At 41.8% G+C, this 22,402-nt stretch overlaps 1 protein-coding gene across 1 annotated transcript in view; it reads left to right on the top strand.

Annotated features, from left to right (window-relative positions):
• The window catches only part of LOC126188169 (sodium- and chloride-dependent glycine transporter 1-like), a 248,947-nt gene that overhangs the window by 216,270 nt on the left and 10,275 nt on the right, over positions 1-22,402 (top strand). The window contains exons 9-10 of the mRNA XM_049929727.1: positions 16-244; positions 12,674-12,783. Coding sequence (XP_049785684.1) covers positions 16-244; positions 12,674-12,783 — 339 coding nt within the window. The remainder of the gene's footprint in view (positions 1-15; positions 245-12,673; positions 12,784-22,402) is intronic.

Here is a 22,402-nt window from a genome sequence, read left to right as displayed (position 1 = left end):
ACTGTGTTGTCGCAGTTCGGCGGCGTGGAGGCGGTGACGTGCGCCATAGTGGACCGGTGGCCGCAGCTGCGGCGCTACCAGACGTGGGTGACGGGCGGCGTCTGCCTGGCGCACTTCGTGCTGTCCGTGCCCATGTGCTTCGGCGGCGGCATCTACCTGTTCACACTGATCGAGTGGAACGTCGTCACGTGGTCCATCCTGCTGGTCGGCCTCGGTGAGGTCATCGTCGTCGCCTGGGTCTACGGTGAGTAGAAGCCACTCGGCTCCGCGACTAGCATTGTCTGTACTGGCGACTTTACAGCATTTCAGTGTTTCGGTCGTCGACGATGAGGTTTCTTTGATGCAGGTCTCCAGTCCGAAGCTTGCTAAAGAATTTATTTATCGCCCATCGTTGACGACAGGCGATATACTGTACGCACATATCTACGAGGAAGAGTCAATAAACAAATTGCGAACCAGGATAAAGGCATGAGAGTCGAATATACCAGCCTGAAATTTATTTTCTTTTTCAACATACTCCCCAGTAAACTTAAACACTTATCCTATCGTTTGATAAGGCGTTAAACGCCTGCAGCGTAAAATTCTTGTGGCAGTGTTCGCAGCTAAATAGTGAACTTGGGATACTTCAAGTTTCAAGACACAAAGGAATTAAAGACATTACTTACCAGTGGTCATTGATTTATGTCAATGGGGAAATTTTTGCCGGAATGAGATTCGAACCTGGACAATGGGCTGACCATTATACCATCTGGGTACAGTGGTCACCATAACCGCACAGACTGTTCTAGCATGCCTTTCGTCAGACCAAAATTCTCAACTTATACCACACACAACTGATGTAGTGCCCCTGCTCATTCGCCGGCCGCGGTGGTCATGCGGTTCTAGGCGCTGCAGTCCGGAACCGCGGGACTGTTACGGTCGCAGGTTCGAATCCTGCCTCGGGTATGGATGTGTGTGATGTCCTTAGGTTAGTTGGGTTTAAGTAGTTCTAAGTTCTAGGGGACTGATGACCTAAGATGTTAAGTCCCATAGTGCTCAGAGCCATTTGAACCATTTGGACCCTGCTCATTCGCTTAATTACTCGCGGTATTACGCCGATGTTCTTAAGAATTTGAGTGTGGTGTTCCCTTGCACTGAAGGGATCGTTGGCCCTCATCACTTTAATTGCATATGGTGTCCGTTCTTTTGGACACGTCCAAAGGTCTGATGGATTCCCAGTAGAGAGCTCTATGAAAATCGAAAATGACTTATTTGCAACAGTGAGCTACACCATCAAGCTACTTCTCCACATAATAGCCGCTCCGTCTTAGACATTTGTCCTACCAATTTTACGATACTCTCGACATACAAGGCAGGCACCTGTGCTTTCCGCCAACTCTCTACTCTGGTGTACAGCTCGTTGTCTGTGTCAAAATGTTTTCTTTATAGCTAGCGATTCATGTGAGCAGAGATGAAACTGGGGGGGGGGGGGGGGGGGGCTAATTATGGGCTGTACTGTAGATGCTCAAACACTTCCCATCGACAACTCTGCAGGAGCGTCTTCATTGCCCCTGCAGAATTCGATCGAGAACTGTCATGAAGAAGGAAACGCACGATAGTTATATTATGTGGGCTACATGCATCAGACAATATCTCTCACCAGGCTCTCGTACATGGCGGGAGACATTATTTTCTAGGCACCTTTACTTGCTCACTGTGTGCGCAGAACTGAAAAGAGCTGCTGGACGCGATCGAATGGTATACTAGAGACACTGCCTAACACATCTGCGCAAAGCTTCATCGGGTTTTCACTGTGGTCTCCATTTCGCTCTCGATCGGACCTTACTTTCTGTATAGCCCACGTATAATACAAGAAGTTTATTTTGTTCATTGCTGCAACCCACAATACCGATGTGTCCTGGGGGTTGCGAAATACTCCTAGACTCACTGGATGACCACCGCTTTTTGTTTATGACTTTCTCTTGTCATTTGCTGAATTACCCTATCTCATTGAACACAACTTTCCTCGAATTAAATTATAACTATATAGGGGACGAATTTCACTATACACGTGCTCTGCGGACTGACCCTCGACTCACAAAAATCGCTTTGTTCTAGTCGAGTACACACATACAGCACACTTGCCATCTTGGTGTTACTGCAGGGCATTAAGCATTGGCCACATAGTACTGCATGTCGGCTGTCTTCCATGCGACATATGGTGCGACCTTTTAGGCACGTATAGACGTGAAATGTAAAACAATACACGGTATTCTGCTGTTTGCGAGTCATTTATTAACTCACCTTCGTACGACGTCTTTTTTCTCCATCATTCCAAATAGAGTTTTCATACTTTTTACTGACGTTCAGCAACCAGTTTTGTTGGTAATTAGTACTACCCCTATAGTCGATGAGGCCCACAACTGTAGTTAATTAACAGTCCATCTTATTAGTCATAGCCATGATATGAATTAACACAAATTGTCAATAATTTGCGCAACTGAATTTCTTTGTGCACATGTCCCGCATCACGAACACTCAGAGGAAAAGTTATATCATACACTTAGAAAGAAATGCAAGGTACATTGTTCAGTCTACTAGACAAAGGCAGAACCGCGAACATGGGAAAAGTAGTCCGAGGAGCACGGAAGATTATGCGGACGTTGCGTAAAATTAGTAATAAAAATTTCAATTAAATCTGTATTCAGTCAAAAAAAGCGAACATAATAGCAGTTCAAATCACAGATAGTGAGCCGGCCGAAGTGGCCGTGCGGTTCTAGGCGCTGCAGTCTGGAACCGCGAGACCGCTACGGTCGCAGGTTCGAATCCTGCCTCGGGCATGGATGTGTGTGATGTCGTTAGGTTAGTTAGGTTTAACTAGTTCTAAGTTCTAGGGGACTAATGACCTCAGAAGTTGAGTCCCATAGTGCTCAGAGCCATTTGAACCACAGATAGTGAAGGCATACAGATGGCTTAATACTGAAGACAAACAATGCATGACCACTTGTTACTGAAAGTACAATGCTCCCAAACTCAACGCATCACAAAGAAATAGCATGGGGGGGGGGGGGGGGGGGGGACAACGCCCATATGGGAAATAACGTTTTATATTTTTATAGAATCTCAAAATTCAGCTCGGATTTAAGTGCGAGGTACTTTTAGTAAGTTCAAAAACCAAAATGTCTCGAAATCAGGCAGAAAATCCAGAGAAATTCTGGACGCATGTAAAGTACGCCCGTGGCAAAACACAATCAATACCTTCACTGCACGATAGGAATGATAATTTTACTGATGACAGTGCCACTAAAACGGCGTTACTAAATACGGTTTTCGGACAGTCCTTCACCAAAGAATACGACGTAAATATTCCTGAAAGCGAAACAAGAAGTGGTAGCGAAGCAACTCAAGTCAGTTAACAATACAAAGGCAAGTATTCCGATCCACTCTGTGTACAAATTAGATTCCTTTCAGAGCATCATATACAACCGATCGCTCGACGAAAGATCAATACCTAAAGACTGTAAAATTGAAAAGGTCACACCAATATTCAAGAAAGGAAATGCAAGCAGGTGCTAAATTATAGATCAATATCATTGCGTCGATTTGCAGTAGATTTTGGAACATGTTGTCTTCGAACATTATGAATTATCTCTAACAGAAGTTCTATTCATACTAAGCCAGCAAAGACTCAAAAAATATTCTTCTTGTGGAACACAAGTAGCTCTTCATTCTCATTAAGTAATGAAAGCTGTCGCCAGGGGGTCTGAAATTAATGCTTATTTCTACATTTCCAGAAGGATTTTGAAACAAGTCCTCACAAGCGGCGTCTATTTAAATTGCGTGTCTATAGAGTATCCTCACAGTTGTATGGCTGGTTTCGTGATTTTCTTCCAGAAAGGTACCGTAGTAAAACGGGATTGTTATAGGCTCTTAGCTATTCCTAATCTATATAAACGATTTAAGAGACAATCTGAGCAGCCCTCTTAGATTGTTTGTGTATGATGGTGTATTTTACCTTCTAGTAGAGTCATCAGAAGATCAAAATGAACTGCAAAATTATTTACACAGGACTTTAAATAACGAAAAGTGTGTGAGGTCATCCTCAGGGATTCTAAAAGGAATCCGTCAATCGAATAAACAAGAAATCACACGAATCTAAAGGCTGTCAGTTCAATTAAATACCTTGGGATTACAATTACGAACAGCTTAAACCGGAACGATCCCATAGATAATTCTATGCGGAAGGCGAATCAAAGACTGCGTTTTACTGACGGAACGTTAAGAAGCTGCAACTTATCCAATAGAAAGACCGGCTACACTATTGTTGTGCGTCCTGTGCTATAATATGGCTCCTTACTAGACTGCATTGACGGGGGACACCGAAAAAGTTCAAAGAAGGGCAGCTCGTTTTGTAGTATCGTGAAAAAGGTGAGAGAGTAGGGTTGCGGTGGGAATCGTTAAAACAAAGGCGTTTCTCGATGCGACGAAATCTTTTCAAGGTATTTCAATGTCTTTCTCCTCCGAATTCCGTCGTTTTAATATCGGGAAGACCTAATCCTCCGAGCCTGCAGCGCCTGGCCAACACTTCGTACTGAAGTCTAAAGCTGTGTCGTCGCCACAGGAATCGATCGGTTAGTTGTTTCAGCCTGGGGGCCATCGTTTTGGGAAGCAAGAATATCTTTGCGATGTAATATGGGTGTCTAAGACCTACACTTGGCGAAGGCTGAGAAGAGAACAGCATTCGTGTTCAAGAATCGCTCCCTCAACACGAATTGTAACGTCTCGCCAGTTAAGTGCCTCCATTTTGGTCGATCTACTACAGTCCCTAAAGTTTGTGGCGAACGATCGTCGTCGGCCAAGGAATTACCACTTGGATAAAGCCCTGCAACGATAGGAACGTGCATTTTCGATCATTAGTGTGGGACCAGCAAGGTGACAAAAGGGATTCACGGCATCCTTGAGTCACTGAAAAGATTGGTTAGGACCTGGCATGCGTCGTGAGTAAGACCCAAAGCAGTTAACACATTCATTGAAAAATTGGCTGACACGGCCAGATGGCTTGTGAAAGTCGAGAAAAAGCAAGGCCCCCGAGATTTTAGAGGCCACAGCCACTGAAGCGACATCTCGATATCTGGTAACAGAAGTCAGTATCGCTCATCCAGGCACACAAGTTTGGCGAACGGCAATGATGCTGTCGAACAACTTCGAAAGACAGGTGTTTATAACTCGAGCGATAATTTTACAGTCGAGGTTTCGGAGAGTACACGACAAAGTAATTGAAGATTACGTCGACCCTCGGTTTCTGGGATGAGGACCATTTTACGTTCCTTGAAAGGAGCAGCAACCGAGACACTCCGTATAACTTCATTGACAATCGAAGTTATTGTGTCACCTATGAGAGACCAAAAACGAACATAAAATTATTTAAGAAAGAATTGGAGTCTTGGTTGCAAACTGGTTTCTTATTTATTTGATAAGTAATGCGTTTCACTCTGACAGGAGCATCATCAGACATTTGGAGGATAAACAAATTTCCTCAGTACAAATTTATGAGTCAGGAATCAGCTATAAAGCTACATTGTCAACGGGGATACCACGACATCAGTTGTGAAAAGAGCGTAGCCGAAGACAAACTCATCGGGTAAAAATACTCGAGCACCACTGCCAAAAGAACATAAAGCCCTGCAGTCATCAAAAATGCCACGTCATCCGACAAAACATAGAGGACCAAAACACCTACGAAAGTAAGAATATGTTACGTTACCTTTGTTTACGCGTATTTGCTCTTAACACAACACAGGCCAGGAGTATAAAGTGTCTTTATGGCACACAATTACGGCTCTTACTACAGAGCTGTCAATCAAAGTGACCGACACCGTAGTAAATGGCGCCGCCAGATGGGAAGACAACGCCTATGTTTACCGGGTAACAGTGCACTTAGATCCATCAAATAAGATAAAAATTAGGAAGCACAACTAAACCATACCAACGAATAAACCAATTCCACATGTGCGTAGACGTTTATTTAAAAAGTAGTCTCGAAGTAACCCTGGTTACGAAAGGTCAGTTATTCGTTGGGCAGGCCTGGGCTTTTAAAATATACTCTTTTCGAAATTTCAAGTACTTGGACGATATTCATCATCTTGCCTTTTTGTACAACATGTAAAATATCCAGTTCATTTATAGATGGTGCGCGATCACGAGAAGTTTTCAAATGTTGCGGGAAGGGAGAATATTCTATAAGTTGTCATTATTTTGTAAAAAGATGCCGATTGAAACGGGCTATAAAGGAACTTACCGCTTGGCCGGTATTTATTTGGGAATACCATCCAGTCCAGGTCACTTGTGTGAGTGAGACCCGCAACAACATAATTTATATTGTCCTTGCGGAAATAAAAATTATAAAAAAAGACATAGTGGGACGTTGACACTCGACCATCGGCGTTAGCGTGGGATGCAGTGCAAACGCGTTTCCTGCGCGACCATATACGCAGATAAGATGGTATACTGAAGTCAGTTCATCTTGTAAAATGGAACGTGGTTAAGAATTTTGTCGGAGGTCATTCCACCTTATATTTTTTTTAACTGCAGCAATTTGGCTTTAATTCGCCGTACATCCATAACCCACAGAGAAGTTTGCCTAGCGCTATCGTAAAGTTGACATACGGAGTAATAAAATTCTTGGGTCCACAGGACGTCTCCGCCCTTATCGCACCAAAGCGCGTGAGAGATTTACGAATTTGTGGCTTGGAACGCAGAGTCCACCATTAGACAGTATACAGGTACCAATCTATAGCACGAGAACAACGGGCCCTTACTTCGTGAATGATAACACCAAGGGAATGGTCTTGTAGACAGGCTATGCTGAGCTTCCAGGGAAAACGATAAAATTTTACTGGCTGCTGCACATTATTAAATGTGACTGCTGCAGCACAATGATCAATAAAACAAGTATGTATCACGGCTACGACCAAAAACCTAGGCAAAGATCGAAACGTGAAAGGCGATCAATTCGACCGCTAGAGGTGTCATTAAAATAAGTGTGTCCGACTAGTTTAGGATACCGACAAACCCGTGTGACACACAAATGGAAGGAACGTACCATGTCATTGAGTTCTTTACTAAAACTAAAATCACCACCCAATACAAATTTTATAGGGGATTTACGAAGTAGGTAAATGATTTCCTCTTTGGAGAAAGGCGAACGTTCCATAGAACGAACAGAGCCAGAAAGGTCATACAGAAGAAGTAAAGTGAAATCACAAAAGGTGCAACCCACGCTCCTACCATAATCGAGAACTTCAAAAACTCACAATGGAATCCTTGCCTAAAAACAAGGCAGTGGCCGTAGGAAGTTTGAAAGCCACATTAAGACACGCCGAGAAATCAGGAATTGAAAACAGTTTAAATACCACTTCCTGTAAAAAAAAATTACATCTGCGCCAGAGTCACACGTACACTATCGCAAAGCGGTGAGCAGTAATTTAAAGATCTTGTTAATATAAAAAGTGAGGAAAGTACATGCTTCTACAGACAATTGAACTGGATCATAAACTACAAAATTGCAAAACCACCATGGAAGGGAGCTATTTACCAGTATCCATGACAGAATCAATGGACGAAGTGGAGGGAGACGAAGTGTGAACATTTCCCCCATATTCCAATTGTTTTTTCTTCTTCTGTGATGCGACACTCTCTCAGACTGGATACATTGTTTACAACGGCTCCTTGAAATTTCCGGTGCCTCCTGCGGCTGTGTGGAAAGGTCATGCAGAAAATTCGTTTCGGACTGATAAGGAGAGACGTCAGCGCCCCATTTGTCGACAGACAGGGGCTCGCGTATGGAGATTTGTTTGGAAACGATAGGGCTCTCCTGTCCTTGGGAATCAATCATGTTCATCAAGAGGTTATGTGTTAGAGGCCGCGACAGAAGGCGCAGTAGAAGTTTGTGAAGCGGAGACAACAGGAGAGGGGTCCGATAGAGTCGGGGGAGACAATTGGGGTCCTGAAGCAAATTCTTTAACAGGCTGTGCTGACGAGGCTGCCTGGATGACGGGCGAATAGCCAGGTGAGTTACCAGTAACCCCCTGATCAGGTGCAGAAGCACTCATGGCTTTCCCGTCCACAAACTTAGACTAGAGAAGATGGTCGTTCAGTGGACGGCTATCCGAAGGGCGATCCAAAGGAAAATGGTTCCTCATCTGTATCATCGTCTCGTGTTCAGTGACGCTTGTTTAAATAAGCGGGGCCGGCAGCGTAGGAGTGAAGGCGTTAATGTCCCTACGCTTGCACTGCGGGGGAAAATCACTAGCAGTATCTCTCGAAGATCCACTTTGATCCTCAATAACCCAGGCTTCCTCATCTGCATAATCCTGTGGGAGACGTTCCGCTGAAGTCCATTTTTCTTGCTGTTCGTAAGCAGGTTTTAATACCACCACACGACTCGGACAATTGGTACAGTGGTGGCTGCTCTGATTACAAATAAAGCAGATTTCATCCTCGCCAGTATAAGTAATGTGAGTCCGACAACCACATACTCGCAGCTGAGAGAGAATATCATACAATGTAAGCTTTCACGGCCGGTATTGTCTTCACTTAAAACTTCCGGGCTGATAGGCCGTGGTCGAAGTATAAAACACTCTCCTGACGTTTCGTCTCCGACTGCGGGAGACATCCTCGGAGGTAAAGCGGCGAACTGCGAAGAGAACTTGACGAAGCGCTGATTATATAGGCAGTACAGAGGGCGCCACAGTCGATCACGTGGCGTCGGCTAAGAGATTGTCTCTGGTAATGCCAACATTCTCGATTGAAAGTAATCGATCGTCGCGCTTGCGGTGCAACGCTGACATCCAAATTTTATCCAGTTTAACACCTTCGTCTTTCCTGTTAAAATTATTACGATGTTTATCAATCTCGATAGCCTCTCTATACAAGCGTGCATTATAATGCGAGGTTTTTGATATGACGCTCGTCTCGCTGAATTTTATTTCATGATCACCTTCCTGGTAAACATGTTCCGCTACGGCCGATTTATCCGTGTGACCCAGGCGGCAATTCCTCTTATGTTCAAAAAGACGGGTGTTCACACTTCTCTTTGTGGTACCGATGTAAACCTGTCCACAACTACAAGGAATTTTATATACCCCCGGTGTAGCCAAACGGTCTCGTGCATCTTTTGCCGACCTTAAAAATTCTTTTATTTTTCTGGTGGGTCTGAAAATAGTTTCCACCCCATACTTGCCTAAAACTTTCCCAATGCGGTCTGTGACCTTACTAATGAACGAAAGAAAAACTTTGCCCTTAACAAGGATATAGATCGAGCACTTCGCTCTAGGCAGAGAATCAGGAGTAACGACGAACAACAGTCGTCCAAGAGCGACGAGACGAGCGAGACGAGCGCCGTATCAAAAACCTCGCATTATTATGCACGCTTGTATAGAGAGGCTATCGAGATTGATAAACATCGTAATAATTTTAACAGGAAAGACGAAGGTTTTAAACTGGATAAAATTTGGATGTCAGCTTTGCACCGCAAGCGTGACGATCGATTACTTTCAATCGAGAATGTTGGCATTACCAGAGACAATCTCATAGTCGACGCCACGTGATCGACTGTGGCGCCCTCTGTACTGCCTATATAATCAGCGCTTCGTCGAGTTCTCTTCGCAGTTCGCCGCTTTATCTCCGAGGATGTCTCCCGCAGTCGGAGACGAAACGTCAGGAGAGTGTTTTATACTTCGACCACGGCCTATCAGCCCGTAAGTTTTAAGTGAAGATGAGAGAGAATATCTTTTTTAATCACCGTTTCTACCTATCGAAGACCACTATAGATTTGTAAGCGGTGCTGATCGGATCAGCGTTCCCTTCGAATATGTCGTATATATCCATAAGAGAGTAGAATGGACCTCGGAAACGTATCATCTAACTCGGGTGGAAGATTAACAGACCTGTTCTGCCCTTCGGAAAAAAAAACATGCTGTTGGAACCATCAAGATGAGAAAAGGGAACCTGTGTGCCGTGACGTAATAATACAATGCCAATCTGATGCTGATCAAGAAATTTAACGAAAAACACACATAATTCCAAATCAAAGTACGCAGTATACATTTGATCTGTAGTTGATCTTGTCCACCAATTTGTGCATCTCTAAAGAGTCCATCTGTACAAGGACTTATCAATACTGAAGCTGACAGTACCTGTACGTGGAATAGCCGTTGGGAGCATGTTGGATATCAGGGAGCGGGACAACGTTGCATCAGAAAGGGCTGCACGAACACCAGACGCTAGACGACAGCCGGCCTCTGTGGCCGAGCGGTTCTAGGCGCTTCAGTCTGGAACCGAGCTGCTGCTACGGTCACAGGTTCCAATCCTGCCTCGGACGTGGATGTGTGTGATGTCCTTAGGTTAGTTATGTTTAAGTAGTTCTAAGTCTAGAGGATTGATGACCTCAGATGTTAAGTCTCATAGTGCTTAGAGCCATTTGAACCATTTTGAGCTAGATGATAATCATCTATGCGACGCGAATGAGTACCAACACGACACTGAACGAAAGAAAGTTAAGACACGTGGTTCTAACGTAAGAGGTGGAACTAGGACAGCCTATTACACAGGCGTGCGGAGCACCACTCGAAAAGCATTACAATACCGGCAGCAGCGGGATAAAATAATAAATCAGTCATCAAATGCTGATAATTTGCACAATTATATAGTCGTAATAAATCTGTTGTTACAACTATGTAAGAATTTAAAAAAAAGTCCCAGCAGCGAGATTTAATCCAGACACTTTACGCTTATGAAACTACGCTCTTACTCTCTCGACTGAGGACTGCTTAAATGTTTGCGACCTTATAAAGTATATAAGAATTTCTAAAATTTTCAAACTCGGTTTTCTCGAAAACTTTTGAGGGTTGCGTCTTACTTTTACATGTCTAAATCCAAGTGGTGTCATGCACACCCTGTCATTATGAATCAAATCGGTGAGGATAAGTTCGTACGGTCCCTTTGTTAGTATTACGACTATGGCTGTGCGTGAGTGTAAGTGAGAGAGTATGCTGTTTCTTTTTTCCGTTTCCGTCTACTGTCAGAAAAGTCAACGATTCTATTATTTTTTTTCCTCGGCAGAGGGACTTTCCGTTTCTGCTTTGCCGTACTCAACCCCCTGCGGCCTCGAGAACCGTGTCTGATTGGACTGTCGTTGACAACAGATGTGGATAACCTGTGAGTGTCGGCCTTTACCTGGCTGGAACGCTCTCTGCAGCACTCATCTTGCAAGAACATGCACGTGTCCATCACGAGAGAAAATGAAAAGATACTTAGAATTTCTTGCTACTTTCAGACTCCTTTCATATTATTTTATTTTCCTGGACTGGATCCAGTGAGAGGAACAGAGAGGAGAGTAGAAGAGTAAACAACTTGTGGAGGGCTTTTGGTAAAATAAATAGGGCTTCCAGTACGAGGTTTGTGCTGTTTTTGAAAAGGAAAGTTTACACTCAGTGTGTGTTATCAGTTTCTACTCACGATATGGAGATACGAACACGCAAAACATTAAAAATTACAGGGCTGCTCAGCGGGAAATGCTGGGGATTATGAGAGAATACGAAAGAACAAGCAAATGGACAAGGGAATAGTCTTGATTGCAAGGCGTTGATGAGAACGTGAAGAAAATGAAATGTAGATAGGTGTGACTTACAGATGGGTGAATAGGCGGTAAAAGAATCAGTGAAATTCTTTGCTGATAAGCCTGAGATGTCTACCCCTCGGAATGTGGTTACATGGGATTAGAGGATATGCAGCGGCAAACGTGGACACGTGTAAGTGATGACAGTAATGCATGGATGAGTACGAAGGATACGAGGTTGTCAGATTGCTGAATATGATGAATGAGTTAAACTGTAATTACTTTGCAAAACTTCTTTACATTTGCATTAGAAGAAGCTGCTTTTGAATCTTCTATTGCAAGTTTTTGCTTTACATTTATCCAGACTTCTGTAAAGACGATCTCAAAAATTATGACCTCACTAGCAACCCGCTGAGGGTTGGCACGGTTAGCACTATGTATCCACGGCCATAGGCTTGTCTGGAGTAGCGGTAATAGGTTACACACACAAACCATACTTTCAGATAAGACTGTCAGCGAAAACCGTATCAAAATCTCTACAGCAATTCATAAGATTAGTCGTCACACACAGACTGAAAACGCGGCCGGGGACTTTAGTAATATGTCTAGATTTGTGTACCTAGGTTCGTTAACAGAAAAGAATTAACTCACCAGTTCTGAGAGATATAATAGCAAAATGATGGTATATGATAATATCCACGCATTCTTGCTACTTATCGTCGAATAACCATACGAGATTCACCACACAGTTTATTTTCGATATTAGATATAAGATTTAGTTCTAAGATTTAGTCCTTCTGTTATGAAGAAATAAAGAATTATAATCAGAAACTATACTATTATTTACATCAGTCTATGTAAACACATTCGAACATATTATGTCGCTTTTTTCAAACATTGTGCTTGCCATAACAATGCTTTCATCTATGTTATTTTGAGTACTTCTTGCAGCAGTAATTGTTTTATTTTAACATTTCAAGAACTTCTGTTCATTCATACACGATTTACAGATAGTGATATTGAAATATGTTACGGTTACAGTCGCAGATGTGATTATTTCTCCTCTCTTTGACGCAGGCGGCAATCGATTCCTGGACAACATCGCAGAGATGGGAATGAAGCTATGCAAGATAACCCGCTGCTATTGGTGGTTCGCATGGACCATCATGGCACCACTTTGCGTCGTAGTGAGTATCAAAACTTTTGTGTCGATATCACAATGATCCAATAACAGGGATTTTCAGATTAACTAGTACCCTTCATTACGAAACCAGTACTTTCACAATCACGAAGCTTTAAATAGTAAACTCTATTACACCCCGTGGGAATGTACTACGCTTACTTTGCTGAGAAATTTATGTTTGTTTCACCTCTCAAAAGCATTGGTTCCAGGTCGTACATTAGTATGTAACCTTAATTCATATTTTAAAGAGGTAGACGCGACAACAGGACTGGTGCGCACGTCTCTACAGCACCAGTCGGGCAATTCGTACAATCTAATCCCTAAATCCCTAGTATTTAGGTAGTGCCGTTCACGTTGTCAGGAGATCGTGTAGGAATATCTATAGATGGAATCAATATAATTCTGTTTATCTTGCCGAACATAAACCAGAATTTGAAGGATGTCCTTCAGAAGGGATGTCTCACGTTGCACTGCGATTACTTTGGTGTTTCTATAAAGAATTCCTGGCTGTGTTCCCTGCTTACCTGTAGTTTACACATCGGTGTATAAACATTCCATCAGTGTAGTTGCCGATGTTTGAAGAGCCGCAAAGAAATTCAGTTTCGTATTGAAATTTAGCGACAGTCATCTCAGTTCTTCTCTAATTCGCTTGAAACACAAGTTCTGCATTAATTCATTGTCTTAATTGTTTACTGAGATAAATATGTCGAAAAAATTGTTTTCACCAGCAAACAGAGGCTGTGGAAACACTAAAGTTCTCGTTATACTTCCTTGGAAGGTGGTCGCCTCACAACATCGTGGGAGAGGCCCTTCTATGTTTGTTGGGGGAAACACCCGTGAGAGATCAAGAAAGGAATAAGGGTAGACTTGGTTTTAACTTAAAAAAAACTATAGATCACCATACTGATGAGAAATTGAACTGGGAAAACTACAATTAGGGCCTTCTAAAATAACTTAGTTCAACCACGTTTGCACTTCAAATCGTAGTAAATCTTGGAGAAAAGGAAATCAATAAGTTGACGTAATTTACGTTTTTCAGTCAACAATATCACATTGAATAATGTTCTGCAGTAACTCATCTTTAAGGAAGAAATATTCGTTTCTCAGAAACGCGCAACACGAACAATATCTGGTGCTCACCAACGATCATCTTGTAGACACCTATTTGCGGAGTTAGCCATTTTGACTGTTGCGGCAAATTACACTTCTTCCCTCATGAAGTTCATTGCAAATAATCCTTTGCAAATTTGAAGGAACAATGATGTACATAATTACAAAAATGACTTTCATTTCTCCACATTTAGGTTATCTTTAGCACAAGAAAGGGTGTATAGTGCTTCCACCAAAATTTCTGATCGCCTACACAATGATGTAAAATGTCTAAAAGGAAGAAGAGATAATTTTGAAAACAAACTGAAACAGTTTCTTCCTTGAGAACTCGTTCTATTCCGTAGAAGAGTATTTGTTTTTGAAATGTGTAAAAAGTGCTCGTATCTGTAATAAAACAACACATGCAAATGATGAGCACATTAAATGTGTAGTGTGAATTTAAAATGACTCGTACATCATTACGATTAACTGGACGAATGATCCATAGTACATGAAATTGACGTCCTGTCCACGACGTCGTCAGTAAGTTGCCCGGTCGTTTGACGACTTTTATAAACTGTTTTACTTGACCTAATGTTTTCTATTTATTGATTCGACATTGGCCTATTTGTGGACAGCATTACCAGCCGCCTTACTTCCTACCTAAACGTATCGCTGTAATGACTTTCATAAACGCCTGCCTATGTGATACGTGTTCTCTTCATCTTCTACTGCCATTCTTCAATATGATTGACTCAGTAAGCATACTATAATTGATACGAAAGAGTTTATGTTGACCCCGTATGTATGAAGTCTTGATTTACGAAAAGGTCCCTACATCGATCTAAAGTCTAATTACATACGCACACACACTATTTACATTTTCACTCGAGTTAGCCATTTCCTTTATAGATCGGTCGCCATAAAGAAAATACACTGCTCCATGTTGCTCAATACTAATCACGCAATACTTACACTTCGGGTTCCTGTCCATGGCAAAGGGCGTCACGTCACGACTCGTTCACTCTTTGAGCTGATAGCGTACACTAAGTTCATTTTATTAACTGCTTCGCAAGTCGTACGCAGTACAATGACGTTGCTATTTACTGAATCATCAGACTGATAAGATATGTCATTCCAGTTTATTTCTACATGTTTTGTGTCACTATGCAATTGTTAAATTAATTTCCTTTATTTCCACCAATCATCACAAAATTTTCGGTCCTTAGACTACCGGTTTCCTTCAGCAATTACCATTTTCAGATCTGCAGGAAATCATGGGAAATGGTGTAGAAATAGTGAACAGACTACGTCTAGAACAATAAAATATGCCATAACGAAAAATTATTACTTTCATGTATTTGAAAACTTGCGGTTAAAATATGACGAGACATATCTGTTTTATAACTTCTCCTAAAATAATAAAGCAATAATGGCATCGTTACAGAATGTGCACGTCATACATATTTAAAGTGTGATGTAAACTAGGCCACTGTTCTGGAGAGTTAAACTGTTCTATCGGTACACGTCATGACAAACTGCAATACAGTAACCGCATCATATGTTTGCGCCTTGACCTCGTCAGATGTCGCTGCTGTATGTCTGTACACATTGGTCAATTATAAAAATTGTACAGTAAACGATAAGTGAAGAGCAGAAGACGTAAAATCTATAGTGGGCTTCCAAACGTGTAAGTTATTACAGTGATAAAGTGTGATAATTAAAAACACGAATAAAGTTAAATTTAAAATTCTTAAAAGGAATCAGCTCCAAAAGCTTGTTGTCGTGTATATTATTATTTTTATCTAAAATGACTACAAGAGAGTCTCAGAATCATATATTATCACTTAACCATTTCCTTTTAACAATTTTAAATTTATTCGTGTTTTAAATTATCACACGTAATATGTACGAGGATGCTATGCTGATTTTACGTATATTTTGTTATGATGCCACTACGGCTTTGTTATTTATGACAAGTCATAGAACAGGTATGCCTCTTCATATTATAAGTGCATGCTTTTGTATCCATGAAAGTAACAATTTTTCGTTATGGCATATTTTACTCTTTTAAGACGTAATATGTTCGCTAGCTGTATTCCATTTCTCATGATTTGCTGCAGATCTGAAAATGGTCATTGCTAACTGAAAGCGGTAGACTAAGGTCAAAAAGTTTAGTGGTCACTGGCGGAAATAAAAGAAATTAATTCCACACGTATCTGGATAACTGTTTTAATCCGCGACCATGTCGCAACTTGTAAAAATTGTAAAATTCGCTGGCGATCTGACACTCACTCCAGAAAGATGAGAAAATCGATTAACAACATATTAACTCTTCAGCTACTCTTACGCAAAAAGTAGGACGTGAGAGTGGGATTTGTAACTAGATGAAAGCATTCTTATCCTAGACAATATGAGATGACCAATTCGTTAAGCCACTAGAATTATTCAATATTTTGGGTGCGAAGGACCCTACAAACAAAAAATTTCCTGAATGACAACAATTTGTAGCTCTTGCAGTTGTTAGTTCGATTAAAATACTTTTTCGCTTTGCATTGCCCACTACTTCACAGTTTCGGCGACGCTGGCTGCCCTGCGAGAGGGGGCATTCCAGTGTGTGCTCGACTCCTCACGGACAAGTTCTAGAGTCCATTTTCAATGTTGCCAAATTTTTTGTCTGACTGTATTGTTACATTTCCTTTCCCATCCCGCATCCAAAACAATAAAGAAAAAATCTACATTTCAGATTTCTGCCTGGAGATGAGTAATACCTGGTGATAATTACTTGGAGGCTGTGGACCTGCCCCATATCAAACTAAGAAATCCTACGATATGCCAGAGCTTTGTCAGCAGTTTTGCCCAATTACAGTGCGCAGGGAGTACAGAGTAGAAGCTAATGTGGGAACATAAAGCTGAGCGAGCGACTTTCGCACATAGAAACAGCGGCCGGACATTTACGGTAATAGCTAGAGCAAATGCCCCGGGCGGCTGCCTTAGCAGGATGATAGACGCAACGACCTACAATTAGGGGCTGTTAGGGCGGACTAGCGGCGCTGCGGGGTGTTAAAGCGCCTGCGGCTGGCCGCGGCAGGCCGGCCACGCCCTCCATAACTCGGTTAGCCCAGTCCGCCCGCTCTGGAGTGCTACCTGCGTGTTAGCCACGGGCGCCGGCCGCTGCTTTAACTTGGTCGCTGCTCTCACGTGGCACAGTTTCGGGGCTGTTTGATCTCGCACCTTACCCTTCCAGGCCTATAAACTGGCTGGTGCATGGGACGGCTGCGTTCCACCGTGCGAACACTTTGGAAGTCCGCGGGCTTGACGGGCGTTCAGTAACAATGCCCTAGCACACGAGAGACGTTTGCTGGCGTGCAAAGTATTATGTTGTAGGCAGAGTTACACAGTAAGGCTACCGAGGAGGAACATCTGACGTATACAACGACGAACACAAACACTTGTTTAACAATTTGTAGGTCCACCTGCCGTAGTAGGCCATTCAGTTGAAAAGGAGTGGACATCTCCAAAAAGGGCAATCACAGATGGTGGACAAACAAACATGCGAGCTGTGTGAGAAAAGTAATGAGACTTATATTTTATGTGACGAAGTTTTTATTTTTTAAAACAACAGTATTGTTCCGTTGGAAGCTATGGACCGTTGGAGTCGTTGTTCCCAGTCTTGATAGCAGCACTGAAAGGCTTCAACTGGCAGGGGCTTTAACATGCCGGTCACATTCTTTTGAATGTTCTCGAGAGTCGCGAATCGACACCCTTTTAAGACAGTTTTCAATTTCGGAAAAAGAAATATGTCACGAGGATTCACATCAAGTGAACAAGGGGGTTGTGGAACGACAGAAATGCCTTCTGACGTCACAAATTCTGTGACGGAATTGGCCGTGTGGCATGGGGCCTTGTCATGATGCAGCTGTAATGTCCGGTCTCAGTCGATTCACCGTTTTCTGAGCCTTTCAAGGTAGTCTTTGTAGATCACTTGGTTGACAGTTTGTCCTGGAGGAATAGATTCTTCACACGTTCAAGGTTTTCTTCCGTTTCTGAAGTTGGTCTCCCTGAGTGAGGTTCATCTTCAAAGTGCTCTCAGCCTTCCAAAAATTACTTGTGCTAGTGAAAATCTTGTGCTCTTAATAAGAAATGTTCCCCATAGGCCTGTTTGAACTCTACAAAGGTCACAATCGCGGATTCGCCAAGTTTAACATTGTTCCACTGTTCCATTTTCTTAACACACACACACACAGAAAAAAAGAAAACAACTTTACTGATGGCGCTCTCAGAAACTACCTGATGGCTGTGCGGAGCTGGAACTTGGACTAAGCACTGGAAGGGATGCACACGCCGGTCTACACATGTAAAACAACACAGCATTGCCAGATCGCTAGCGGCGTTGTCAGTCTCGTTGCCTCTCCAACATACTTTCTAGCTCAGTGTTTGTCAACCCCTGGGGGTCGCAAAGCCTTGCTCAGGGGGTCGCGGTCGCAGGAGAAAGCAGTGGCAGCATGGCTGGTAACGTGTGGTTCATGACGATCATCTGCTGTGGCATAAGAGTCAGAGGGAAGTGACAAGGTTTTGTGAGAGCACGTTGCAAATTCGCTCACGTTCAGCTCTGGTACTTATTTACAATAATGAATACGAATATAGTTTAAACCTGTTGAAGACCTCAAATACGCAAGAACTTGCAGCAGTGAGAAGCAACACGATGTCTGTAGACCTCTTCCAACTTCTGCGGAATGGAACTAGAGCGGCGTGAGTCACTAAGGCTTGTACAGATAGTATTTACCTATGAGAGGTTTGCAGGGAGAGGGAAAGGACCTCATCAACTTCCGGTGGAACGACGGTGCAGTGGCAGCGTCTTGTGTATTACTGCCAACTTAGTTTACGAGCCAGTCATCTGCTGTGATAAAAATATCACACAGAACGAGAACAATTTATGAAAGCGCAGTTAAAAGGTTCACACATTCAAATGTGATACAAAATGGCTGCAACAACACGCACACAGCAAGTTTTGGACCACGGTTACTAGAATGCATTTCAGTAACAAGCTTAGAACCAAACAATAGATTACTAGGATTGGCAGCAGTGAGACAAGGCACGAAGTACAGCAATTTATACCAAGCGGATCTAGGATGCCTGAGCTCATCTCAGACTTTAATTCACACACTGCGTGTTGACGTTGTTTCTATTTTCCTAGTTCTGTGGCTTTGTCGGGATTCGCACAAAATCGTCGTTGCTGGTCACCTGGTTAATTTCTCATTTCTTCCGTGTAGCTAATCGGGGTGATTGTCGTGAAGTGAATCATTGTTTTTTTGATAGTGCTTTATAAAAGAGTTGAAAATTAGTTTACAAAAAAACTAATACCATCATTTGTAAAAATATGTACTACATATTCTCGCAATTAATTAAAAAGAAATGTCTTCTTTTGAAACTGAATCAAAGTAAATGAAATAACCATCGTGCTATATGTCTCAAAACTAGGGGTCCTTTAATACAAAACCATAGGCCTATGGAAAATGGTATTTATTTTTTTATTAAAATTACGTAATTCTAGATCGAGCATAACGTAGATTGTTTTATAATAAAAACACAGTGTTAACGATAAATGAACGCAAAACTGGAAAACTGTTTTCAGGGACCGATCGATAACTAAATGAAGAAGATCCATTAAGTAACTCTTAGAAATTCGAAAACAGATCTTCTTGTTTAGAAATTGACTATACAGTGGACCTCGTGTAATGAGGGTAATTCACTTATGAGTCTTACTTGCATTGCGAAACATATTTTTCTGTTGGAATTCACGTAAAACAAGGAAAATGCATTAAATTCCGAAAAAAATACTAAAACGGTTTATAAAATGTACATCCTTTTTTACAAGAAGTCGTCTAAAGACATTTGCTTTTACCTTCTCTTCAAAATGAGTCATAAACACAGAAGACGGCTAGACGAATGAAACATCTGCCTACTTACTGGTTAATGCGGATCTTTATTGCATTCGTGTTGGTAAACGATGACATATCTAAAATGGAATTCATATAGAGGTATTTCAAGGCCATGAAGTAACATGAGTCTTGCTTGCAACACCGTCACAGAGAATTTGGCAGCATCGTCGACGAGACCCGAGTGGAGGTATCGGTTACAATAATTGCAACGCTAGGAGTGTCGGTAACAGTATAGTTGAATACTGCATTGTCGGCGTCGTTGTCTTTGGCGGAGAAGTTTTCGTCGTAATAATAATGATAATAATAATATTAATAATAATAATAATAATAATAATAATAATAACACCGATGTAAAACATTACGCTGTTTTTCCTCCACGTTTTCTGTTATTTCATTGTCATTTCTTTCCCGCGGTGCATAAGCCATAGCGTCAAGAGTAAAGTCGATAACAGTAATGGTACGTTTCAGCGATTATACATAAATGCCAAGCGCTTTATCGGCACAAATGCAATTTCATGCCTGGTGACTAATGTCTCTCATTTGTTTTACTAAAAAACATACTTAACATATATCTGCCACGGAAGCCACTTAGCCAGAAGAAAGTAAGCAAAGGTTACATAGGTCCCAGACTACAGGAAAAATACAACAGTTCCAATGAAAAGGTTGTGCCTATTATTTATTAATAATTTATCAATTTGTGGTTCTATTTTTGAGACTCAAATCACCAAATCATTTTCTAGTTGAAGTATATTTCTCTTCTTAGTTTTTATGTTCACCATTGAAGAGAATGCTAATTCACAAAGGCAGAAAGCGGCGGATGGCACTAATAATTTAAAAAGCTTTCTTTGCCAGCTGTGGATACTCTTCTTTTCCCTTCATCCAGAAGACGTCAAACTTTTGCGAATTAAATTCCATTTTAAGCATTCCATCAGCTGCTAAATCTGTAAGTGCTTCTTTCGTCATCGTGCTCAGATCAGCCAGTTGTACTGTATATGTAGAAAAGTATTGAGTATCCATCTATGACCGTTGTCAGCGTCAGAGTTCAGCTCTGAAAAGTAACTTAACAGCTTCTCTTCCAAATTATGCAAGCTCCGTATCACGCAATAAATGTGAGAACTTAATACCACCGACTGCTCCATTGAAATTTCTTCGAAAATCGTCTGAATACAAGGGAAGGACTCAAACATCATCTTTTGTAAAAATGTTGACCATAAACTAAGTTTAGAGAAATCCTTTGATTTTATCCTTAGCTGTTATAATGACAACACCTCTCACTGAGTATATTGTCAGAAGTGTCTGCTCAGATCACGTTTCGCAACATTTTGTGACAATGCATGTGAGGTGAAACAGTGTGCGGAAGTTTGTGAAAACCTGAGTGAAAACAATGCATTAAATAGCAGTTGATCGAGTCACCAACTAGAGACACGAAACAGGACGAAAAATTTGCAGATGACATGCTGTCGAAAAAAAGAAAAGACGAAAATGAGCACTAAAACTGAATAATACGGTTCAGTTAGCGATGTAATTTTAAGAAATAAAAATTTGACCCATAGAAGATGATACTAGGTATCGAAACATGTCTGGGTAAATATAAAAATAAACTAATTGTTTTTCATAACCCAGTTTTTACTGCTCAAGGCATACCTTAGGACTCGCAATGTCACAGACAATTAGCTACAAGTTACAATCGATTCACCCGGCCAATAACAGCACCAGCGAACGATGCCCGAAATCAAAGCACACGATATCGACTGCGTACCTCCCACGGCCCAGTGTGAAGTATTAGAAATGAGAAGTGAGAAACCTAACATCAGAACTGGTGATCAAGAAGTGGACAAGGTTATGGAATTCTGCTACCTTGGAGACAAAATATCGCATGACGGAACGGAGCAAGGAAGGCATAGAAGCAGACTAGAAAAACCACAATGTGCATTCCCATCTAAGTGTGTCAAAATAGGTCTTAATTTGAGGAAGAAATTTCTGATACTGTACATTTGGGGCAGTGCATTGCATTGTAGTGAACGTTGGACTGTGAGAAAACAGGAACAGAAGAGAATCGAGGAGTTTGAGAGGTGATGTTGAAGAAGAGTGCTGAAAATTAGGTAGATAGATAAGATAAGGAATGAGAAGTTCCTGTGAAAAATAGGCGAGGAAAGGAATGTGCGGAACACAGACAAGAAGAAGGGACAGCATGATAAGACTTGTGTTAACACAAAATGGAATAACTTCCATGGTACTAGAGGAGCTGTGGAGGGGAAAACTATAGGGGAAGACAGAGATGGAAAGCATCCAGCACGTAATTGAGGACGTATGGCGCAAGTTTTACACTGACATTCTGAAATGAAATGGTTAGCTCAGGAGAGGAATTTGTGGCGAGCCGTATCAATCTAGTCACCTGTAAACAGTTTCCTTCTCTAGGAAACAGAATACAAAAGAAAACAAGAAAGTTAGTTTTCGTAATGTTATTCCTCACAGTTAGCGTGTGTGTGGAAAACGAATAGGTGGTTCCATGGTAGATGGGCAGCCCACGGTACTGTCATGCATTCCGAATTAAGTAGGGACTTCAGAATGTCGACCCACGGTAAGACCACT

The sequence above is a fragment of the Schistocerca cancellata genome, chromosome 1, assembly GCF_023864275.1.
Source record: "Schistocerca cancellata isolate TAMUIC-IGC-003103 chromosome 1, iqSchCanc2.1, whole genome shotgun sequence".
Classification (NCBI taxonomy): domain Eukaryota; kingdom Metazoa; phylum Arthropoda; class Insecta; order Orthoptera; family Acrididae; genus Schistocerca; species Schistocerca cancellata.
The sequence above is the reverse complement of the archived record's forward strand: the minus strand, read 5'-3'. Positions and strand labels throughout refer to the sequence as shown.